Raw genomic sequence first — 21,053 nt, 5'->3', positions numbered from 1 at the left:
GTACTTGTGAGCAGCCTGGGTCCATGCTCAGAGCTAGTTCAAGGAAATGGCCTAGGTTTTCTGGTCATTGGGCATTCAGTAAGATCAAGTGGTACAGTTGGTGGTGCAATTGGGAAACTTGTTCAGTTGTTTCCTTAAGTGGATCTCATTAGTCATCCTGGTTATTAGGTTGAATAACTAAGTAGGGTGTTCTGAAGCACTTAGGAATTTCTACACCTTTGACTTTGGGGGCTTACAGCAGAGCATGATTGGTGTTGAGAACTGAATAACAAGCACTAGTATTTAAAAAGAATAATAATGCTAACACTGGCTAGATATTAATGCCAGAAATTGTAAAATAAGCACTGACAATTTTAAGTGCATGCACATCTTTTCAATAAATTATTGGCTTTAATTTTTAACTGTGGAATCTGAACATTCTCCCTGCATCTGTGTTGGTTTCCTCCCATGTTAGTGGTGCATTGGCCATGCTAAATTGCCCCTTAGTGTCCTGGCATGTGTAGGTTAGAGGTCTTAAGACCATAAAACATACAAGCAGAATTAGGCCACTCAGCCCATCAGGTCTGCTCTGCCATTCAATCATAGCTGGTTTTTCTCATCCCCATTCTCCTGCCTTTTCCCCATAACCGCTGGTCACCTTTTATTAATCAGGAACCTATCTCTGTCTTAAAGACACTCAATGACCAGGCCTCCACAGCCTTCTGTGGCAAAGAGTTCCACGATTCACCACTCTCTGGCTGAAAAAATTCCTCCATGTTTTAAAGGATCGTCCCTTTAGCCTGAGGTTGTGCCCTCTGGATCTAGTTTTTTGCTACTTGTGGAAACATCCTCTCCACGTCCACTCTATCCAGGCCTCGCAGTATCCTGTAACTTTCGATAAGATTCCCTCCCATCCTTCTAAACTCCAAATATAGACCTAGAGTCCTCAACCGCAGGATAAATATGTAGGATTATGGGGAGTAGGGCCTGGGTGGGATTCTTGTCAGCACAGACTTGATGGGCTGAATGGCCTTTCTGCACTGTAGGGTTTCTATGATTCCATGGACTTCAGTTTTTTGTGTGACCTCTATTGTTTTTTGAGTTGATGGTTTTTGCTTTCAGTTGTTGGAATGGATTCGTCAAACCAAACCCTGGCTAGAGAACAGAGAGCCTGAGAAAACAATGCAAGCTATGCAGCAAAAGCTGGAAGACTTCCGCGATTACCGCCGTGTCCACAAACCTCCCAAAGTACAGGAGAAGTGTCAACTTGAGATCAACTTCAACACCTTGCAGACCAAACTCCGGCTCAGCAACCGGCCAGCATTCATGCCCTCCGAAGGGAAAATGGTGTCGGTGAGAAGAACTTTGCATTTTTAATTAAATCTCTCATTCTGCTGAAATCAGAAAATTGCTGTTTACCTATTGTTGTGTTCCTTGAATCTAGGGACAGCTGACAATGACCATTGTAATTTTAATAAAATTAAACACCTTTTTTAAATTGTTATTCATAGGTCAAATAACTTAAGTAGGATGTTCTGAAGAAGGTAGAAGTTCCTACACCACTTTGGATGAGCACTCAAAATATCATAACCTTCAAGGTTAAGGGATGAGTGTACCTTTTCGTGGTATTGAAGGGCCTTTTCTATGCTATATGACTATGACTCTCTGATCTTCCATTTGCCCTCCTTCCCATGGTGGCACAGTGGTCAGCACTGCTGCCTCACAGCACTAGGGACCTGGGTTTGATTCTGGCCTCTAGTGACAGTGTGGAATTTGCATGTTCTCCCTGTGTCTGCATGGGTTTCCTCTGGGTGCTCCAGTTTCCTCCTCCTCCTCCTCCTCCTCCTCCTCCTCCCCCCCCCCCCCCCCCACACACACACACACACACACACACACACACACACACACACAGTCCAAAAATGTGTGGGTTAGGTTGATTGGCTGTGCTAAATTGCCTCTTAGTGTCAGGGGACTAGCTAGGGTAGAATACATGGGTTTATGGGGATAGGGTCTGGGTGAGATTGTGGTTGGTGCTGCCTCCTGCACTGTAGGATTCTACATCAAATTGTGCCTTTTTCCCTTTTTTCCCTCTTCACTCTGTCACCTTGGGTGAGATTCTGTTGTATTGAAATGGCTTTTGGTCTTTTATGAAGTGAGGTTTTTTCAGTTAGTTGAAGCACACTATCCAGCTGTCTGGCTGAGATCAATTAACTTGGCAGAGTGCCGGGATTTAATCTGGAAACTACTTGGTTAGTGTAGGACAACACCCTTTTTAGACTGTGCATTTACCAATTTAGTTATCCTGAGTTTAGTGAAAAAAATTAACACCAAAGTGTTCATACTGTTCTTGTGCAGTAATAAATGCACAACTGTGCCATGATAACTTGGACTTTTCAGTTTTGTTTAGTGAGCCAAGAAGTGATCATAGTGAAGTCTTGTTCCATGTTGGTTTGAAAACCAATAATGTTTATATTTTTTAAATGTGGGTTGTAAAAGCTGGTGAGGTAACAGTTCTTGCTTGACATTACTACGTTATATATACTTAGAACACATTGGTATCGTTATTTGGGTAGTTTCCTCAATACTGCTTTTATACTGCCATAAACAGGACTTCGTGTACGTTCTGGGAGAGAAATCTAAACTCTGGTAGTGGGAGTTTTATGTAATCAAAATTGACCTTGATGGCATGCCTATTTTGCCATTTTTGAGAATGAATTGTGGTCAACATTCCTGCCGCCTTGCAGAAATATTTCCAAAAATGAGTGCTGCTAACACATTTAAATTGGGCAGGAGCTGAACTTGATATGAAGCTGAATTAAAATATGTTATTGAAATTGCATGTTTTTTATCAATTCCCCACTCCCCTCCCAAAACTGAATCCAAAAGAGAATAAGATATAAATGTATAGTGTTAAATAGTATCCCATATCTGCTTGTTCCAATGTGAGCTTACAAACATATTACCGCTATACTAAAAGCAAAATGTCTTCAGATTTCCTCCTTCAGGCAACCCCACCAGAAACGAATGGAATAATTATTTCCTTTCTGATTGTGATATGGTTAATACCGCATTATTTTGCTATAAGTAAATGCATTGCATAAGGCAATTGACTCTGAAATCCTTTAGGGCAGAAGGTATGCAAAGGAGTTCTATAAACGCAAGAATTGCATGTCACAGACCAAGGTCCATCTTGTTCACCTTTTTACTACTTGCAGCAATAATACAGTTAACTAATCATGGCAATCATTTTTAGTCTACAGCAGACACAAACATAAGGTGAAGAAACCCCACTGGTGGAGGGTCCATAGTCACCTGTTCACCCCAACCCTGACATTTCCCAAATCATCCTCAGCTTACTTGTGTATTGTTATCTCTTTCTGAAAGAAATCTAATTTGAATCGTATGTATTTGTAATTACCATGTGCTTTTATTTAGAGATTAAACATGGTTTCAAGGCACTTCTGAAAAAAGCTGATTACCAGTTAATTTCTGCAGAGTAATATAATCTCTTGGTTATGTTGTAGGATATTAATAATGCATGGCAAGGACTAGAACAGGCAGAGAAAGGCTATGAGGAATGGCTGCTGAATGAGATAAGGAGGCTGGAAAGACTTGATCATTTGGCAGAAAAATTCAGACAGAAAGCCACCATCCACGAAGATTGGACCAAAGGTAATATGTTTACATGAAATAATATAAATGAATCGAGTTGGTGGTGAGCTCTGATAGGTGGCTAAACAATTTGTGGAAGCCTTGTTTGATCGTAACTCCTGATACTGCTGCAAAATTATAGACAATAATCATCCACCGAAAGAGATTTTGCTCTGGTTCGTGTAGGGTTGTTTTTGCAGTCAGGGAGATTGATCCTTGTCCGTCCTTACTAAAAAAACAAGCCGACTTTCCAATGAGCTTGGTAATCAGACAGAGGCTTGATACTGTACCTGTTTAATTTTGCTCGCTTTGAGAATTCAACTGAGTATAAATTTGAAGAGCTGATGTCTCCTCCATTTGCATGCGTGCTGCTGCACACCCCCCCCCCCCCCCCCCCCCCCTTGAGCACATGTAATATTTGAGTAGTTCCAGTGTGTCTTGAGCATCATGCTGGGTGAATGAAATGTGACAAAAAATGGAATTGACATGTAACTTGTGCCTGATGGGTTGACCCTCCACGTTTTCTTACAGCTAAGATTTCCAAACATCACCAGTGAAATGTAATTGACAGTTGGACCGTTATTCATGCTTCCTGTCGGTTGGATTAACATAAAACCCCATAATCAAACTGTCCTTTTGCTCAGCATCAGAATAAATACTGTAATGATGTGCTGCTTCTAGACTGCAGTTCTGCAGGCTCATGAATGTTAATGACTGACCTGGGATCGTCCCAGACAAACCGAGAAACTTGCATGGTGGCAAACAAGAGGTGAAGGAACCCCAAGAAATATTGATCATTAATGTTACAATTCGCTTCTAGAAGGGAGATAAAATACTGAGCTGTACTTTGTGTTAACTAGTTATCAAGTCACAATTTTTAACTCGTGCATGATGTTTGCAAATTATTTGGAATGATCTTGCTGTTATCTCATGATCAGGTATTAAGTTTCTGCAAAATGTACTGCTTGACAATTTGATGACTAGCTTGTGTAAACATTCACCAGATTCGTTATGGCAAACTCTGGCTGCCATGACTTCAGCTGACAGAAAAAATCCAGAAATAACTTCTGTAATGTGTTTCAAAGCTTTTGCATTAAGTGCCATCAACATCCCATTACTACTTGTGATAAGTGTGCCTGGTGATATTAGTAAGATGATAAAACATGAATATTACAATTTAAATGCATTTAACAATTTTGGTGTTCTTTGAGTCGCAATTTAAACCCTACATCTTGTTCATCATCTCTGCATCCTTCCACCTTGGTAACATTGCCTTCCTTCCTGCCTGTCTCTGGATTTATCTCAGTTCCTCTGCTCCAGGAGCTTTTGTATAACCATTGCTGCCTCTTGTCCAGACCACACCTAACATTGCTTATCAGCTTCTCATCCTCTGTGCACCTTGATGCCACCGTGTCTGAATCGCTGCAGCACTTGCCCTCCCTTCTTTGCTAGCTCCTTGTTCCCCAGTGCACTAAATTCAGAATTCATTTACTCACTCGTGCCTGTGCCAAACCCAATCTCTACAATATCCTTCAAACAAATGTTGTTGAACATTTAATTCCTCTACCTCCACCTTTTTATGTCCTCTACAGATGATAGCAATTTCAACTACTTCAACCCTGTACACCAGGAACGCCTGCTTAAATTTTGTCTTTCCACCTTGCTGCTACTTAGAACAAATCTGTTCAACCAAGCTTTGGATCGTCACTTCTAATTTTGTCTTTCTGACTTGGTGTTTAGTTTCTTGATGGGTATTTGAAGTGTCTTGACACACTTCCTTGTATTCAATGCACTATATAAATGCAAGTTGCTAACTAACTAGAGTACAAGCTGGTTACAATATCTGAAAGACAGGGATCCTTGTTCAGCATTAGCTTTTAATTAGATTTCATTTTGAGCCATAAGACAACTGCACACTCTGCGCAGCATTAATGGAATTGGAAGTCTGTGGACTGATTTCCCTGCCTTAATGTCTTTAATTTTTGGTTTGAAATACATTGATATTGTCTGAGAAATTTATCCAAGCTTCCTTCCAGATGAGGGAGTTGAATGAGCAGGTGTCAGTGACTTTGAGGTGTTTTGATTCTAACTATTAATTGAGTTACTTCCCCTTTTTCACTCGGATTTGTGCACATCCATTGCCCACTTAACAGCCCTCTCCACAACCTTCAAAAAATCAGCAGTATTTGTAGATGCTTTTTGCTAAACAAATGTAGGGGAGGTGATGGCCTAGTGATATTATCACTGGACTATCCACCCAGAAACCTAGATAATGTTCTAGGGACCCAGGTTCAAATCCTGCGTGGCAGATGGTGGAAGTTGAATTCAATAAAAAGAATCTGATGACCATGAAGCCATTGATTGTCGGGAAAAACCCATGTGGTTCACTAATGTCCTTTAGGGAAGGAAATCTGCTGTCCTTACCTGGTCTGGCCTACATGTGACTCCAGAGCCACAGTGATTGGCTCTCAACTGTCCTAACATTTCAGTTTAATGAACAAAAATGGTAGTGCTGGAAATGAACTAAAAATAGAGAATACACAGCTGCCCACTGGTATCTAATGATTTAAGACCAAAAAAACAACTTGGCCACTGACCTTCTGTGAAAACACTCCTGGTTAAGGACCCATACTGTTAAAAGATTCATCCCCTGTATTTTGTTGGAACTGTGGGACCTTGCAGCATTTTCTCCCTTTTTAATGATGTAAAATATGATATTATGAAGGCGTGCAGCAAAGGTTTACCAGGCTGATTTTGGGAGGAGAGATTGACTAGGTTAAGATTGTTTTCGCTGGAGTTCAGACAAATGAGGGGAGATCTCATAGAGACTTATAAAATTCTAGCAAGACTAGACAGAGTAGATGCAGGGAGGATGTTCCTGATGGTAGGGGAGTCCAGAACCAGGGGTCACAGTCTGGTTTGGGGAAAACAATTTAGGATGGAGGTGAGGTGACATTTCTTCACCCAAAGACTGGTGAGCCTGTAGAATTCATTACCACAGGAAGTAGTTGATGCTAAAACATTGAATGCATTCAAGATGTGGCTGGATCAAGCACTTGGGGCAAATGGGGCCAAAGATTATGGGGAGAAAGCAGAATTAGGCTATTGAGTCGATGATCAGCCATGATTGTGGTGAATGGCAGCGCAGGCTTGAAAGGGCAAATGGCTGCCTCCAGCTCCCATCTTCTATGTTTCTATGTAATTGAAATGTATGAACTTACTCATCTTGCTGAAGTACTGAATAAGCAATGCTGGTGTGATTGGGAATAAAATGACTAAACTTTTCACCTGTCGTATCACTTTTAGCAGACCATGTATCTTGTTGAATTTTAAGTTTTTCTGAACTGTATAATGTTTTGTGAATCTCCTCAGCATGAATCATTTTGTCAAGGGAACTCTTAACATTTTGAATTAATGAATCAGGACCTGTAGAAATGGAAACCAGTTTCCCACAAGATGTTTCATTCCATTCCATTCCAAAATTTAAACTGGTGTTCTTGTTCTATCTGGAATTGCTGTGATGAAGAAATCTTCGTTTTCGTTTTCAGCTCTAAACAGGTTTTTTTGGGCTAACCTACACTTGCAGAGTCTTGCACAAGAAATGTTAACATGAGAGAAAGGTAACTTTGAGGCATTCTACCAATGCTGTGTGGGCATTGGGGCTACATATTAGACCTCTTATCTCGGGGTGGGGTTGGGGGGGGGGGTGGTTCTAATGTTAAGGCTGCACAACCAGTAAAGCCTCAAATGCCATCTTTTAGAATTTTGGCAAGTAATTGCATAACAGGTAATGGAGTTCCCACTGCAAAACAAGTTTTGTATGTCAACTATAGAGTTCTAGTGAAATCAGTGTGACGGCAATGGATAGACATTCACATAGTAACAATATAACTCGACAGTGATGGGTCTTATTGGGTTTTAACGCTAAGATAAATTGGTATTACTCTACCTGATTCTCGTAATCAAGACTTATTTCAATTGGGATAATGTTTTCGAACAATTCTTCCCAAGAATAAACATCTGGGAAATATGGTTTTTAACTTCTACTTAATGAGTAGGCAGTTTCCCTTAATTCTTGGGTGAAAATCTCAGATTAAACTCCTGCCCCATTTTCTCCCCTTCAGATAAAGAAGCAATGTTGACACAGAAAGACTATGAAACGGCCGCACTGGCTGATATCAAAGCCTTGCTGAAGAAGCACGAGGCATTTGAGAGTGATCTGGCAGCACACCAGGACAGAGTGGAGCAGATCGCTGCCATCGCACAAGAGCTCAAGTATGTACAATAAAGTGATTGTTTGCACCAGCCATGCTTGCACCATCCATTAAAGGACAGTTTTTTTTTATAACTAATGCCATTGAGTTTGGATCTCTGCAGTCTGATAAATTCACAAACAGTTAGTATGCTGTAATAAGTAAGAAGCCGTATGGTGAATGCCTCCCTTATTGCTCGCATGTTATCAAGTCAAACTTAATCTGTACTTGAGTGAAAAGAAATACCTCCAGCCTAAGGCTGCTGCTAGCATTTTCTTACTTTAACATCTTTCTTCAACAGCGATCTGGACTATTACGACTCTCCCAATGTAAATGCCCGCTGCCAGACTATCTGTGACCACTGGGATACCCTGGGCTCTTTGACACAGAGCAGGAGGGATGCCTTGGAGGTGAGACCAGAACAAACAAATTTTATATAGGCTATATACATGCAATCAAATTTTTATGCTGTCTGACCCATGCAATGGTTAGATTGATTAAAAATTAATTGATTAAAATTGAAGGCATTTGTCAACACTGCAATATTCAGTCTTTGGATTAGGCATAGAAAAATTTGAACCATTTTAGAGGCTAATTGTACATGCAAACACATTATATTTGAGTTCTTTCTATTGCTCTTCATCCTCTCCCTTTAGGCACTGTAAAGTACAACCTTAAATGTGTGTACACATACAATATGAAATGATATGTATGTCATACATGGGGACGCCACCACCTGCACATTCCCTTCCAAGCCACTCACCACCCTGACTTGGAAATATGCTGCCATTCCTTCACTCCCTGGGTCAAAATCCTGGAATTCCCTCCCTAACGACATTGTGGGTCAACCCACAGCATGCAGACTGCAGCGATTCAAGAAGGCAGCTCACCACTGCCTTAAGGGTAACTAGAGATGGGCAAAAGGTGCTGGCCTACCAGTGATACCCATGTCCCACAACTGAATTTTAAAAAAATGCCTGATTGCTAGGTGCATCTGACCCTGTCTACTTCAGAATTCATTTATAGTTTCAACAGCAGCTAACTTGTATGTGTGTTGCACCTTAACAGTAAAATGCCACAGGGTGCTTTACATAACAGTTTGACATTAAATTGCATGGGGTATTATCAGGACATTTGGCCAAAAATGCATTATAAGCCTAAAGGAGGAACAAGAGGTAGCGAAATTTGACAGGGGATTTCCAGATGTTTGGATTTAGGCAGCTAAAGACATAGCCACTAATAGGTGGGTGCTAGAGATCAGAATTAATCATGGACATGAGGGCTCTGGCTGGCAGAGATTGGAGGGGAGAGGCCATTTGAGGGCTGTGAAAAGGGGGAAAATTTTCAAATTGAGGTATTGGTTAACTAGGAGATGATGTACATCAGCAAACATTGGGGTGATGTGAATAGGATTTGATGCAAATTGACAACTCTGTCCATGCCCCAATGATCAAGATTATGGCATGTAGACTATGAAAAGCCAGCTGGGATTGCACTCAACAGTCATGTCATGTCTTGAAGGTAACGTAGGTATGGATTAGGCTGTGTAACGGATGAGCTGAGTCGGGGCAGAGTCAGATGTTACAAGTGGAAATACCATCTTGGTGATGGTACAGATATGTGATTGAAAAGACATCTCTGGTGCATAAATATCAAGGTTCCCCAAACGGTTTGGTTGAGCCACAGTATTGCCAAGGAGACAGATGGAGTTGGCAGCTTAGGAACTGTGTCTTTGAAATAGTTAGTGCCTAATCCTGATTAACTTCTCCTATTTTGAAATATGAGATCCTGAGGACACTTGAGTGGGTACCAGGAGGGTGCTCTCTTGACAGGGTGGATACTGGGAGGGTGTTTCATCTTACAGGTGCAACTATGACTAGGGGTAGAGTTAATGAGGTCTCCCATCTCTCTCTCGACTGAAATGAGGAGAAGTTTTTTTAAGGGTCAAAAATTGTCCTCTCCGAAACCAGTGGAGATTGTCATTGAGGCCGAGTTCTGTTTCTAATAGATGGAAGTCGAAGGTAATGGAATGCAGATAGGAAAGTGGAGTTTCTGATTTGATTTATATTGTCGCATGTATTAATAGACAGTGAGAAGTATTGTTTCTTGCACGCTATACACAAAGCATACGTAGAAAGTTGAGACCACAGTCGAATCAGCTGTGATCTTATTGAATGGCAGAATAGACTGTGTCTCCTGAGTTTTATGTTCCTTGTCAACTTCCCTGTCTTTGGGATATTGAGACCAGTAAAGGGAGCACGCCTGTACCATTAATCCAGTTTGAGATTGGGTAACTCTGAGCAGATTAAGGTACATCCTTCCTGGTCTCCAACCCAGCTCTCCACTAGTCAATAGTTATCGGTTGTGATGGTGTTGTTATGACTACAGGCAATCTTTTAGTTGAATGAATTTTGTTGGTGAATCTGCTGATGCCTAGATAAAGCAAACCAGCCTTCTGTCCATTGACTCTGTCTACACTTCCGCTGCCTCGGCAAAACAGACAGCATAATTAAGGATCTCACGCATCCTGGACATACTCTCTCTTCCTCCACCTTCCGCAGGAAAAAAACTTACAAAAGCCTGAGGTCACATACCAACCAACTTGAGAATGGTTTCTTCTCTGCTGCTGTCAGACTTTTGAATGAACTTACCTTGCATTAAGTTGATGTTTCTTTACACCCTAACTATGATCCTGCAAACTCTCCTTTCCTTTATGAACGGCATGCTTTGTCTGTACAGCGTGCAAGAAACGGTACTTTTCACTGTTAGTACATGTGACAAAAATAAATCAAATCTAAGTGCCTCTTATAAAGAAGATGCCTTCAGGCCATGGATATTTCCTTGGAGCATAAACCAAGGTTACAGGTATATTTATTGTTAGAAATTATCAATCCACGTATTTGAATACTGTGGTTGCCAGTGGTTAAACTTTACTCGTGTAAGACTCGTGCCTTAGAAAGCAGCAGTAGCAACTGAGCAACTAAAGGGTTATGTAGAAATGAGCAGCACAATGTAGAAAAGCATCAAATAAAATAATGGTAAAAATGGATTCACTTAATCATAGAACTTATTGGTCACGGGGCCAAACAGTGATATGATTTGGTGCTCTTGGTTGTGGCTCAGTTGGTAGGGTTTTTTTTTTGCTGCTTGACTCAGGTTCCAGCTCAAGCCCAACTCCAGAAGTTGAGTAATAATCTACACTACTAATGAGGGAGTGCTGCACTGATTGAGGTGTTATTATTTCAAGTGAGACACCTGCCGCCTCGGGTGGACATAATTGACTCTGGCAATGGTGCTATTTTGAAGTGTCCTGGCCTGAGTGTCCTGTTTCTTTCACGGACAACTTTGGCATTGACCTTGATTGGCCATTCAGGCAGAATGCACCAATTGACTAGTCAGGGATTCCAAGGCCGTACTCAGTTTGAACATGTCTCTGACAATACAGTGGAATAGAGTTTCCTGTTTAGAAGAATTCACTTGGTTGAAAAGCCTTTTAATGAACTGTATGGGAAACTGCTTTGGGGAAAATGAAGGCAACTTTGATTCAAACATGAAATATTTGGTGGTGGAAATTTTTGGAAGTCACAGATTATTTTTCTAGGAGTTAAAAGGGGGAAGAGTGAGCTGGGGAGATGAGCACGAGACTGGGAAAGGCAGGGGAGGTGAGGGGTGTGGGGAAACTTGCATGGAAAAGCAAACATTAGGTAAGTGAGGTAGTGGTGATAAGGGGGTATGAATGGGCAGGTTGAATTGAACTGAAATGAGTCCGAGTGTAGTTTTTGTGACTAACCCGTATGAAGGGGTTGGTGGTCAGTCTTGTTCAAGTCGATGGGGTATGACTTGCTCAGAGAGCTTTAGGGGACTAAGGGTGTGAGGATCTGAGCATGTTTGTAGATGTGATGAGGTGTGTGTATTGGAGACTGACTATGTATGTGCCTGAGAGGTGGTGATGTACTGTTGAGGGGCAGTACTGAGTCAAGTTTCCCATATGTTCTGAGCGCTCAATCCTCCAAGCAACAACATTCCTACAGATTAGCTAATCATTTATCAAGTTGTTTTTTGTGATCTTAACACATGGTTCTTTTTCCATTAAAACAGTGACTTTGCCAAAAAAGTGAATTGTATCTGCATCTAATTCACAACCAGGGTATGGCCCATCCTTATTTTTTAATGGGTTGTGGGCTAGGCCAGCATTTCTACTAACTGATCCTAATTGCTCTTGAGAAAGTGGTAGTGAGCTACTGTCTTGAACCACTGGATGTGCTGTTAGCACCCACAGTACTATTAGGGAGGGAGTCCTGGGATTTTGACAGCCACAGTGAAGGATTCATCTCTGCGTTACAATAGAATAAGCAACACTGGTGCAACACTACAGCTAGCGAGGTACAACATTCCACTGATATCCCTCCTCACATTGAGTAGGTTAGGGGGCCAGTGTTGGGGCAATCGCAGACAGTCTTAGAACAGAGACCCATCCTACCCCTTAATTTCATTAGGCTCAGCTTCAACATAGCAATATGAAATCAATGGAAGTCTGCATTCAATGTAAATGTTTATGTATACAGCCCAGGTAGTATAACTGACCTCCAGTTTTAATCCTGAGGTTTTCACTGGGCAGATTGAAAGGTTGTAGAACATAGAAAAACAACAGTACAAACAGGCCCTTTGGCCCACAAGTCGCACCAATTATATCCCTACCTACTAGGCTTACCTATAATCCTCAATCCTATTAAGTACTCATCCAGAAGTCTAAGTCCCTATCAAATTTGCCTCCCACCACCACCGAATGTTGCGATTTGTTCTCCTTTCAGCAGAAAAGCCGCACACCTCGTGTGTGCGCACACATTCACTTGCCAGTGTCTTTCTACTGCACTCTTTCCCCCCCCCCCCCCCCCCCCCCCCCCGCCCCCGCCCCCGCCTACACACATTCCTAGACAGGGGCAAGTATTTGGCTGCTTTCTAAATCCTCTTTTAAATATAGAAGCAGTGTTTTTAATAGATTGAATCTTCCTTTAACAGAGGACTGAAAAACTGCAGGAAACAATTGATCAGCTGTATCTGGAATATGCCAAAAGAGCTGCACCTTTCAACAATTGGATGGAAGGAGCGATGGAAGATCTGCAAGACATGTTTATTGTCCATACAACAGAGGAGATCCAGGTACAAACTGAGCTAGACATGCGATTACACACACCACCATTTGTGCATGTGTCATTCTGTACAGTGGGCTGAAGCTACTTGTGTGTCTTTTCTGCAGGGTCTCATTGCAGCTCATGAACAATTCAAAGCGACCTTGCCAGATGCTGACAAAGAGCGAGAGGCCATCCTGGGCATCCACAATGAAATGATGAAAATTGCCCAGTCCTATAATATCAAACTGTCTGGTGTAAACCCATACACTTCCATCACTTCACAGAGCATTAATGATAAATGGGCTAAGGTAAGATCTGCTAAAGGCCATCAGAATGCAAAATACAAAGTGTCATTGCTTACAGTAGTGCGCATCCAACCATTGCATGTAAGAAATGCCATTTTGGGCACATGGCAAATCTTTAGGGTACGTGAGGCTAAGAAGGTTATCTGTTTGAAAATGAAGTTAGGATAGTTGACCAAAAATGCTAATAGCTTCAGTACTGCAGTGTGGCTTATTGCTGATTTTCTCAGCAATTCTATAGCTGCCTCTGTTCCTAAGCCACAGGATTCTAATTGCAGCTGAACAGTTGCTATAAAATGAGTTTGTGTGCCAAAGTCAAGCTTCTCTGAAAAGATATGAGTTGCAAGGACCTGTTTAGTGTCAGGATGGTTTGTGTTGCCTGGATTAAGCTGCAGAACAGGTTAATGGGGCAATGAGTTGAATGCTGCAGGGATGGTATTGGTTGAGCAATGAGCTTTACGGACAGCCTCGATCATTGACTTAGCTGTGTTAAGTTCTGAGTGTGCCATCCATTGCTATAGTAGCATGGAAAAATATTTCAATCTGAGAAAATGGATTTATTTTGATGCAAGAGTTAGTGAGGGAAAGAATTGGAGACCAGAAAAATGTGTAAAATGTGCTTGAATGAAAAGTGTGACTAACTAATTTATTCCCTGTGCTCCCATTCACAGGTTCAGCAGTTAGTGCCAGCACGGGACCAAGCCTTGCAAGCAGAATTTAACAAGCAGCAATCCAATGAACACTTGCGAGAGCAGTTTGCAAGCAAGGCTAACATTGTTGGACCCTGGATTCAGACTAAGATGCAGGTTGGCAAATTTTAGTAAATGCAGTTGAGTCCTTCCATTTCTGGACCACGTCAATTGAATTCTTTGCCACTATAGTTCCACCTGAAGTTCCATAGTTTGATTCTAGGAAATCAGTAACCAACTAGATTTGTTGTTTCTAATAATGCCAGCTGGCAAGTTGACCATTCACCACACACAAGGATGGTAGTGCAATGGTTATAGTATTGAACCAGCACATTGGGGGTTGAGTTCAACTGTGGCATGTTGTAAAATTTAATAAATCTTGTAAATATTATTGGCCATGCTATGGCTAGAAAAATTACCAGTAGAAGTGGGAATTTTACCTAATGAAGAAATGAGGCCTGCCATCTGCACCTGGCCTGGTCCCACAAGTTTATTTCAATTTCTGATGCTCTTTAAAATTTCCAGTGGTGAAACAATTGTAAGCACTGATGCTGCTGTTTTAACTGATCAACTAGATTGATGCTAATAGCATGAACTTGGTCCGAATAAGGTGCAGATCCCAACTATTTGAGTTGGTCCTTTTTTTTCCTTACATGGGCATTTTAAAGTAAAGTTTATTTATTAGTGTCACAAGGCTTACATGGACATCGCAACAAAGTTGCTGTGAAATTCCTCTCGTCACCACAGTCTGGTGCTTGTTCAGGTCAATGCATCCAACCACGTCTTTCAGAATGTGGGAGGAAACCGGAGCGCCTGGAGGACACCCATGGAGACGTAGGGAGAACATGCAAACTCCACACACAGTGATCCAAGTCAGGAATTGAACCTGGGTCCCTGGCGCTGTGAAGCAGCAAATCTAACCACTCTGCTACCATGCTGCCCCTACATTCTCTGTACTTCCTGTTTGCAAAGTCCCACCATTCCTTTTTAAATCAATTTTTTTTTAAGTTGGCTCCACGACTATTTGTAGCTCCAAAGAATTTGTTTGCTCAGTGAGGCTGCCAAGTTTGAACACGAATGTTTGGAAAGCTGTCTTCAGATATTTGTGGGGAGGAACAAGATGCCTGTTTGTTTGTGTTTGGCCCAAGATTTCATCAAATTGAGGAAAAATAGATGACACAAATGGCTGAATGGCTTTGTAATGTGGCGCAACTTCAATCTGAGGAAAAATGGATAACACAAGCCTTGGAGTCACAAAAAGGAACTATTCATAGAATCTCTCAGCACTGAAGGAGGCCACTTTTTTAAAAGTTTATTATTAGTCACAAGTAAGGCTTGCAATAACATTACAGTTAAGTTACTGTAAAATTCCCCCTAGTCACCACAGTCCAGTACCTGTTCAGGTCAATGCACCCAACGAACACGTCTTTCAGGATGTGGGAGGAAACCGGCGGAAACCCACGCAGACACAGAACGTGCGAACTCTATGCTGACAGTGGCCCAAGGCTGGAATCGAACCCAAGTCTCTTTTGCTATGGAGCAGCAGTGCAAACCACTGTGCTACTATTGTCCATTTTGAGCGACAGTATTAATCCTGGTCACTTTCTCTTCTCCCACGCTCCTGGGAAGTTAAACTAATGACTAGACTGAGAGATTGTATTGTGAAAGAAAATAAATCTGTTGCAGGATAGAGATGACTGAGTACTCGGACCACTAATTGGACATTTGCTAAAGTGTCAGAATTTATAATAGGATTGATCAAATTAAAATGATTCTACCTTAATGTTAAATATTTGCAGTTTATCCTGCATGGTTCCAAGCAAAGCTGCCTAGCCCTCTTGGTTAAAAGGCTCTGTATGCAAGGTGATACTGGCTTGAAGAAAGTGGGCAATGATTGAGTTGGCACAAGTATTTGATACTTATCTAATTTTTTTGTTATTAGGAAATTGGCCGGATTTCCATCGAAATGCATGGCACGCTGGAAGACCAGCTAAATCAACTGAAACAGTATGAGAATAGTATCATCAATTACAAACCCAACATTGAGAAATTGGAACAGGATCACCAGCTGATCCAGGAGGCACTCATTTTTGACAACAAGCATACCAACTACACCATGGAGGTACTGATTTAGGTTTTTGGATTTCACCTATTAGATGAATTACGACATTGTTTAAAATGGGCAAAATGCATGTGGCTGTAGAGCATTTAAGTTTCATGATGCCTAGGCTCTGGTGTGCATTTTAACTGTTCCAAATTGCTTCTCTCTGTGGAAGAATGTTTTGTTGATGGAGATGCACATCTCGTAGTGAAGTTGTACTTTGAATATAAGTAGGAATAGATCATACAGACCTTCTATCCTGCCCCACTATTACAAAATTGTGGCAAATCATAGAATCCCAACTGTGCAGAAAGGGGCCGTTTGGCCCATTGAGTCAACACTGACTCTTATCCAGGCCCTCTGCCTCTGCCTCACCTTATCCTCAACCCCACACATTTCTTATGGTTAATCCATTGTACCTAACATCTTGGGACACTAAGGGGTAATTTAGTATGGCCGCTCCACCCATCCCAAGTCTTTTGGACTTTGGGAGGAAATCAGGTGGAAACCCATGCAGATGCAAGGAGAACCTACAGACTCCACGGTCACCCAAGGCTGGAATTGAACCCATGTCCCTTGTGTTGAGAGGCAGCAGCACTAACCATTGTGTCACCATGCTGCCATCTTCCATGACATCTCTTGATCTTCTACCTTTTACCCAACTTTCCTTCATTCCCTTAGCAATCGACTGCCATCTGGAATGTACTCAACAACTGAGCATCCACTGGCCCTGTGCCAAGAAATCCAGAAATTCACACTCGAACCTGTCTCACACTAAGTTGTACATTATCTTAATTATCCACTTCGCTGATGATGGGAGTGTAGTAAAATAGACCAAAAATTGCAGAAAGATCTACTAACCTTGAGTAACTGGCACACAGTCCTACTTAATATTTAATATTAATGCTGCAATTATACATTGGAGGCATTGTTTGATCAACAGCTCTGTCAACAGTTAGAAACATTCCTCTGACAATTAGTATTCAGCACAGAAGACAATTTGGCCCATTGTGTCCCTGTCAGCTCTTTGTAAGGCCTAATCAATTAGTCTCACTTTGTTCTTTTCCGTAACACTGCAAATGTTTCCTTTCTGCCTTGCAGACCAACAACTCCTGCCACCTAGAAAAACAAGTGCAGCAGGCACATAAGTGTACCATGTTTAAGTTTCCCTTGCACAATATCCTGACTTGGAAAGTGCACATTCCTTGTCGAACTCCATCCCTCTCAGTACTTTGTGTACCTACACCAGATGGATTTCATTTCAAAACAGGATGGGCAATAATGGCCGACCTTGTGATGCCTTCATTCCATGATGAACAAAACAAATCAGTTCACGTTTTGATAATTGAACATACTTCCATTGCTCCTTCAGATCATGCATTTTAGATCGTAACTTTCTGCGTAAAACAATAAGTCTTACCTCGGTTGATTTTTATCTGATAGCTGTGTTCTGCTTGCTTGTCTGTGGAAATGGTTTCTTCCTATCTAGTCAAACTCAACTCAATTTTTCCTTAACTTGCTCTGCTATAAGTAGGAAATTCCAAGTGCCTCCACTTAAAACCCCTTAATCCAGTAATTCTCCTGTACACCCTATCCCAAGCCCTTGGCATCTTTCCAAAAGTCTGGTGCCAAGAACTAAACACAACTAGCAATTGGGCCTAACCAGTGATTTGTAAAGATTTAGCACAACTTTCTTGTCTTTGTGTATTACTGAGATACAAGTGCTTGCAATGTGACTTGTCTAAATATTAAGTTGTGATGAGAGCTGCATATTGTGCTCACCTAGTTTTAGGTTTAGCTTTTTCCAGGGTGGAAGAGTCAATTACTAGGGGGCATAAGTTTAAGATATGAGGCAAGCTTTTAAGAGGGTGGTGGGTGCCTGGAACTCACAGCTGCGGGAGGTGGTGGAAGCAGATACGAAAGTGATCTTTAAGAGGTGTCTTGACAAATACGTGAATAGGATAGGAATAGAGGGATATGATTCCCGGAAGGGTAGGGGCTTTTAGTTCAGTCCGGCAGCATGGTCGGTGCAGGCTTGGAGGGCCGAAGGGCCTGTTCCTGTCCTGTAATTTTCTTTGTTCTTTGTAACTGAGAATTGCTGCCAGCAAAATGTGCTGCCTTAATTAGTATTTTGACAGATCACGAAGTGGTCGTTAATTCTATACTCCAGTCAGTGCAGCATTGGTTTTTAAACTAAACTAAGTTCGCAAACACGGAGCTGTTGTGTACACCAAACTACATTTGGATGTCCTGAGTCACGTTGAAAGCTCCAGAGTTTACACTCTGCTGCAGTGTAATTGGGACTTTAGATTACAGTCTTGTCTCGAACACTGAATCTTGGTTTCAGTGCAGCTGAGACTGGTGTGCTTTTGATGTGGAAAGGTGTTAATTGAGATGACAAATAAACATCTATGGTTCTTATGTGCTACCCAGTTTTTAAGGAGCCCTGTTTTTAAAAATGAAATGCCAGCCTATGATAACTTATGATGTGGAGATGCCAGTGTTGACTGAGGTGAGTATAGTAAGAAGTCTCCCAACACCAAGTTAAAGTCCAACAGGTTTATTTGGTACTCCTGATGAAGGAGCAGCACTCAAAGCTCGTGATACCAGATAAACCTGGTGGACTTTAATCTGGTGTTGTGAGACTTTGATAACTTAATGTTTTGAACTTAAATGTTGTTCCTTCACTTGCTAGTATATATGATGTATATCAAAAAAATGTATTAATACTACAACTTGCTTTTTTTTTAAACATAAAAGCACATCCGAGTTGGCTGGGAACAGCTGTTGACCACAATTGCCAGAACTATTAATGAAGTAGAAAACCAAATCCTCACCCGAGATGCAAAAGGCATCAGCCAGGATCAGCTCAATGAGTTCCGATCATCATTTAATCATTTTGACAAGGTACGTTTTGTGACTAGTAGTGTGCATGCCAGTCATCAATTTAAAGATACCAGTTACATAAAAGGTGATAAGTTGCTTGATAACATTTAGAGGTTGCCACTCAGTACTGTTTTGTGGCTAGTGTATTAGTAACTGGTGTCTCAATAGCACTGAAACCCCCATTTTATTACCTCTTGTGTACCTTCAGTGTTGAGCACAGTATGCTGAAGCTGTGGGTACTGATGTATTTTACTAACAGGCTTAATTATTTGCTGATGTGTGCAATGACTTGTGGAGCTTCATTAATCCACCTTGTGTTTCCATGTACTAAATCCAGATTACTGTACTGGGTTTGTGTAACACGCAGTTAGCCCACCAAATGCTGGCAGAGACAGTGGCATAGTGGTAATGTCATTGAACTAGTAATCCGGAGACCCGGGTTAATCCTCTGGGAGTATGGGTTTAAATCCCACTTGCTGAATTTAATCAATAAAATCTGGAATTGAAATTTTCTGTCACCTTGGATTAACGATCATGGATTTTTGTTTGTAAAGAATGAAATGGCTTGCAAATGTGCTTCAGAAAGAAAATTTTGCTGTCCTTGCCTAGTTAGACCTATATGGTGACTCCAGAGACGCAGCAATGTGGTTGACTCTTAACTGCCCTCTAAAATGGCCTAGTAAGCCATTCAAGAGCAATTAGGAGAGGGTAACAAATGCTGGCCTAGCCAATGATAGAGATGCCAGCGTTGGACTGGGATAAACACAGTAAAAAGTCTCTCAACAAGTTAATGTCCAGCAGGTTTATTTGGTAGTAAATGCCACTAGCTTTTGGGGTTTGCCCCTTCATCAGGTAGACCCTGAAAGCTAGTGGCGTTTACTACCAAATAAACCTGTTGGACTTGATGTTGTGAGATTTCTTTCTTTGCTAGTGATGTCCACATGAGAGAACTTAAAAAAAGTGTGGTAAATTCACTGAGAAATGGTTGCACCAGAGATGGAATCACCGTCCATTATACTCCTACAGCTACCCTTGAATTTATTCTCTAAACATCTATCGCAGCAATTGATTGACTAAATACATCTGTTGAATCACAAAACAGTGGGTGAAACTTGGACAAATGAACTTGATTGTGCGCTGCCAAATAGCAGCTGTATTGTGTTGATGGGTGTACCTATCCAGTAGCTGTTTATAGAGCAGAATTTTTCTTTGTCTCACCTCCTTTCCCGGAAAATGAGTGAGGATCACAGCTGCTCCCCTTCAAACAGGGCGGCACGGTGGTTAGCGCTGCTACCTCGCTGCACCAGGGACCTGGATTTGATTCCCACCTTGGTTCACCATCTGTGTGGAGTTTGCATGTTCTCCCTGTATCTGCATGGGTTTCCTCCAGGTCTCCTGGTTTGCTCCCACAGTCTGAAAGATGTGCTGGTTAGATACGTAGGCCATGCTAAATTCTCCCTCCGTTTTATTCATTCATGGGGCATGGGTGTCACTGGCTGGCCAGCATTTTTGCCTACCTTTAGTTGCTCTTGGAGGACAGTTAAGAGTCAACCATTTTGCTGTGACTCTGGAATCACAGGTCAGACTGGGTAAGGATGGCAGATTTCCTTCTCTAAAGGACATTAGTGAACCAGATGGGTTTTCTGACAATCGACAATGGTTTCATGGTCATCAGTAGATTCTTAATTCCAGATTTTTTTAAAATGCAAATTCCACCCTCTGTTTGGGATTCGAACCTGGGTTCCCAGAACATAAACTGAGTTTCTGGATTAATAATCTAGCGATAATGCCAGTAGGCCATCGCCTCTCCTCAGTATACCTCAACAGGCGACTAGGGGATTTTCACTAACTTCATTGCAGTGGTAATGTGAGTCTACTTGTGATACTAATAAATGAACTTGAACGTTTAAACTGGAAACAGTATGGGTGGCACAGTGGTTAGCACTGCTGCCTAACAGCACCAGGGACCCAGGTTCAATTCCCAGCTTGGGTCACTGTCTGTGTGGAGTTTGTACATTTTCTCCTTGTGTCTGTGTGGATTTCCACCGGGTGCACCGGTT

The 21,053-nt window shown here is 41.7% G+C and overlaps 1 protein-coding gene across 2 annotated transcripts in view; it reads left to right on the top strand.

Moving 5' to 3' along the window:
- Positions 1-21,053, top strand: part of LOC145340127 (alpha-actinin-1-like) — a 51,465-nt gene that overhangs the window by 13,774 nt on the left and 16,638 nt on the right. For both annotated transcript variants that reach the window (XM_080184553.1, XM_080184552.1), the window contains exons 6-14: positions 1,102-1,332; positions 3,504-3,651; positions 7,755-7,905; positions 8,185-8,293; positions 12,903-13,043; positions 13,141-13,323; positions 13,989-14,123; positions 15,949-16,128; positions 18,868-19,014. In XM_080184553.1, the coding sequence (XP_080040679.1) occupies positions 1,102-1,332; positions 3,504-3,651; positions 7,755-7,905; positions 8,185-8,293; positions 12,903-13,043; positions 13,141-13,323; positions 13,989-14,123; positions 15,949-16,128; positions 18,868-19,014 (1,425 nt within the window). The remainder of the gene's footprint in view (positions 1-1,101; positions 1,333-3,503; positions 3,652-7,754; positions 7,906-8,184; positions 8,294-12,902; positions 13,044-13,140; positions 13,324-13,988; positions 14,124-15,948; positions 16,129-18,867; positions 19,015-21,053) is intronic.

Source organism: Carcharhinus amblyrhynchos, unplaced genomic scaffold, assembly GCF_965287045.1.
Source record: "Carcharhinus amblyrhynchos unplaced genomic scaffold, sCarAmb.v2.hapA scaffold_791, whole genome shotgun sequence".
Classification (NCBI taxonomy): Eukaryota; Metazoa; Chordata; class Chondrichthyes; order Carcharhiniformes; family Carcharhinidae; genus Carcharhinus; species Carcharhinus amblyrhynchos.
The sequence above is the reverse complement of the archived record's forward strand: the minus strand, read 5'-3'. Positions and strand labels throughout refer to the sequence as shown.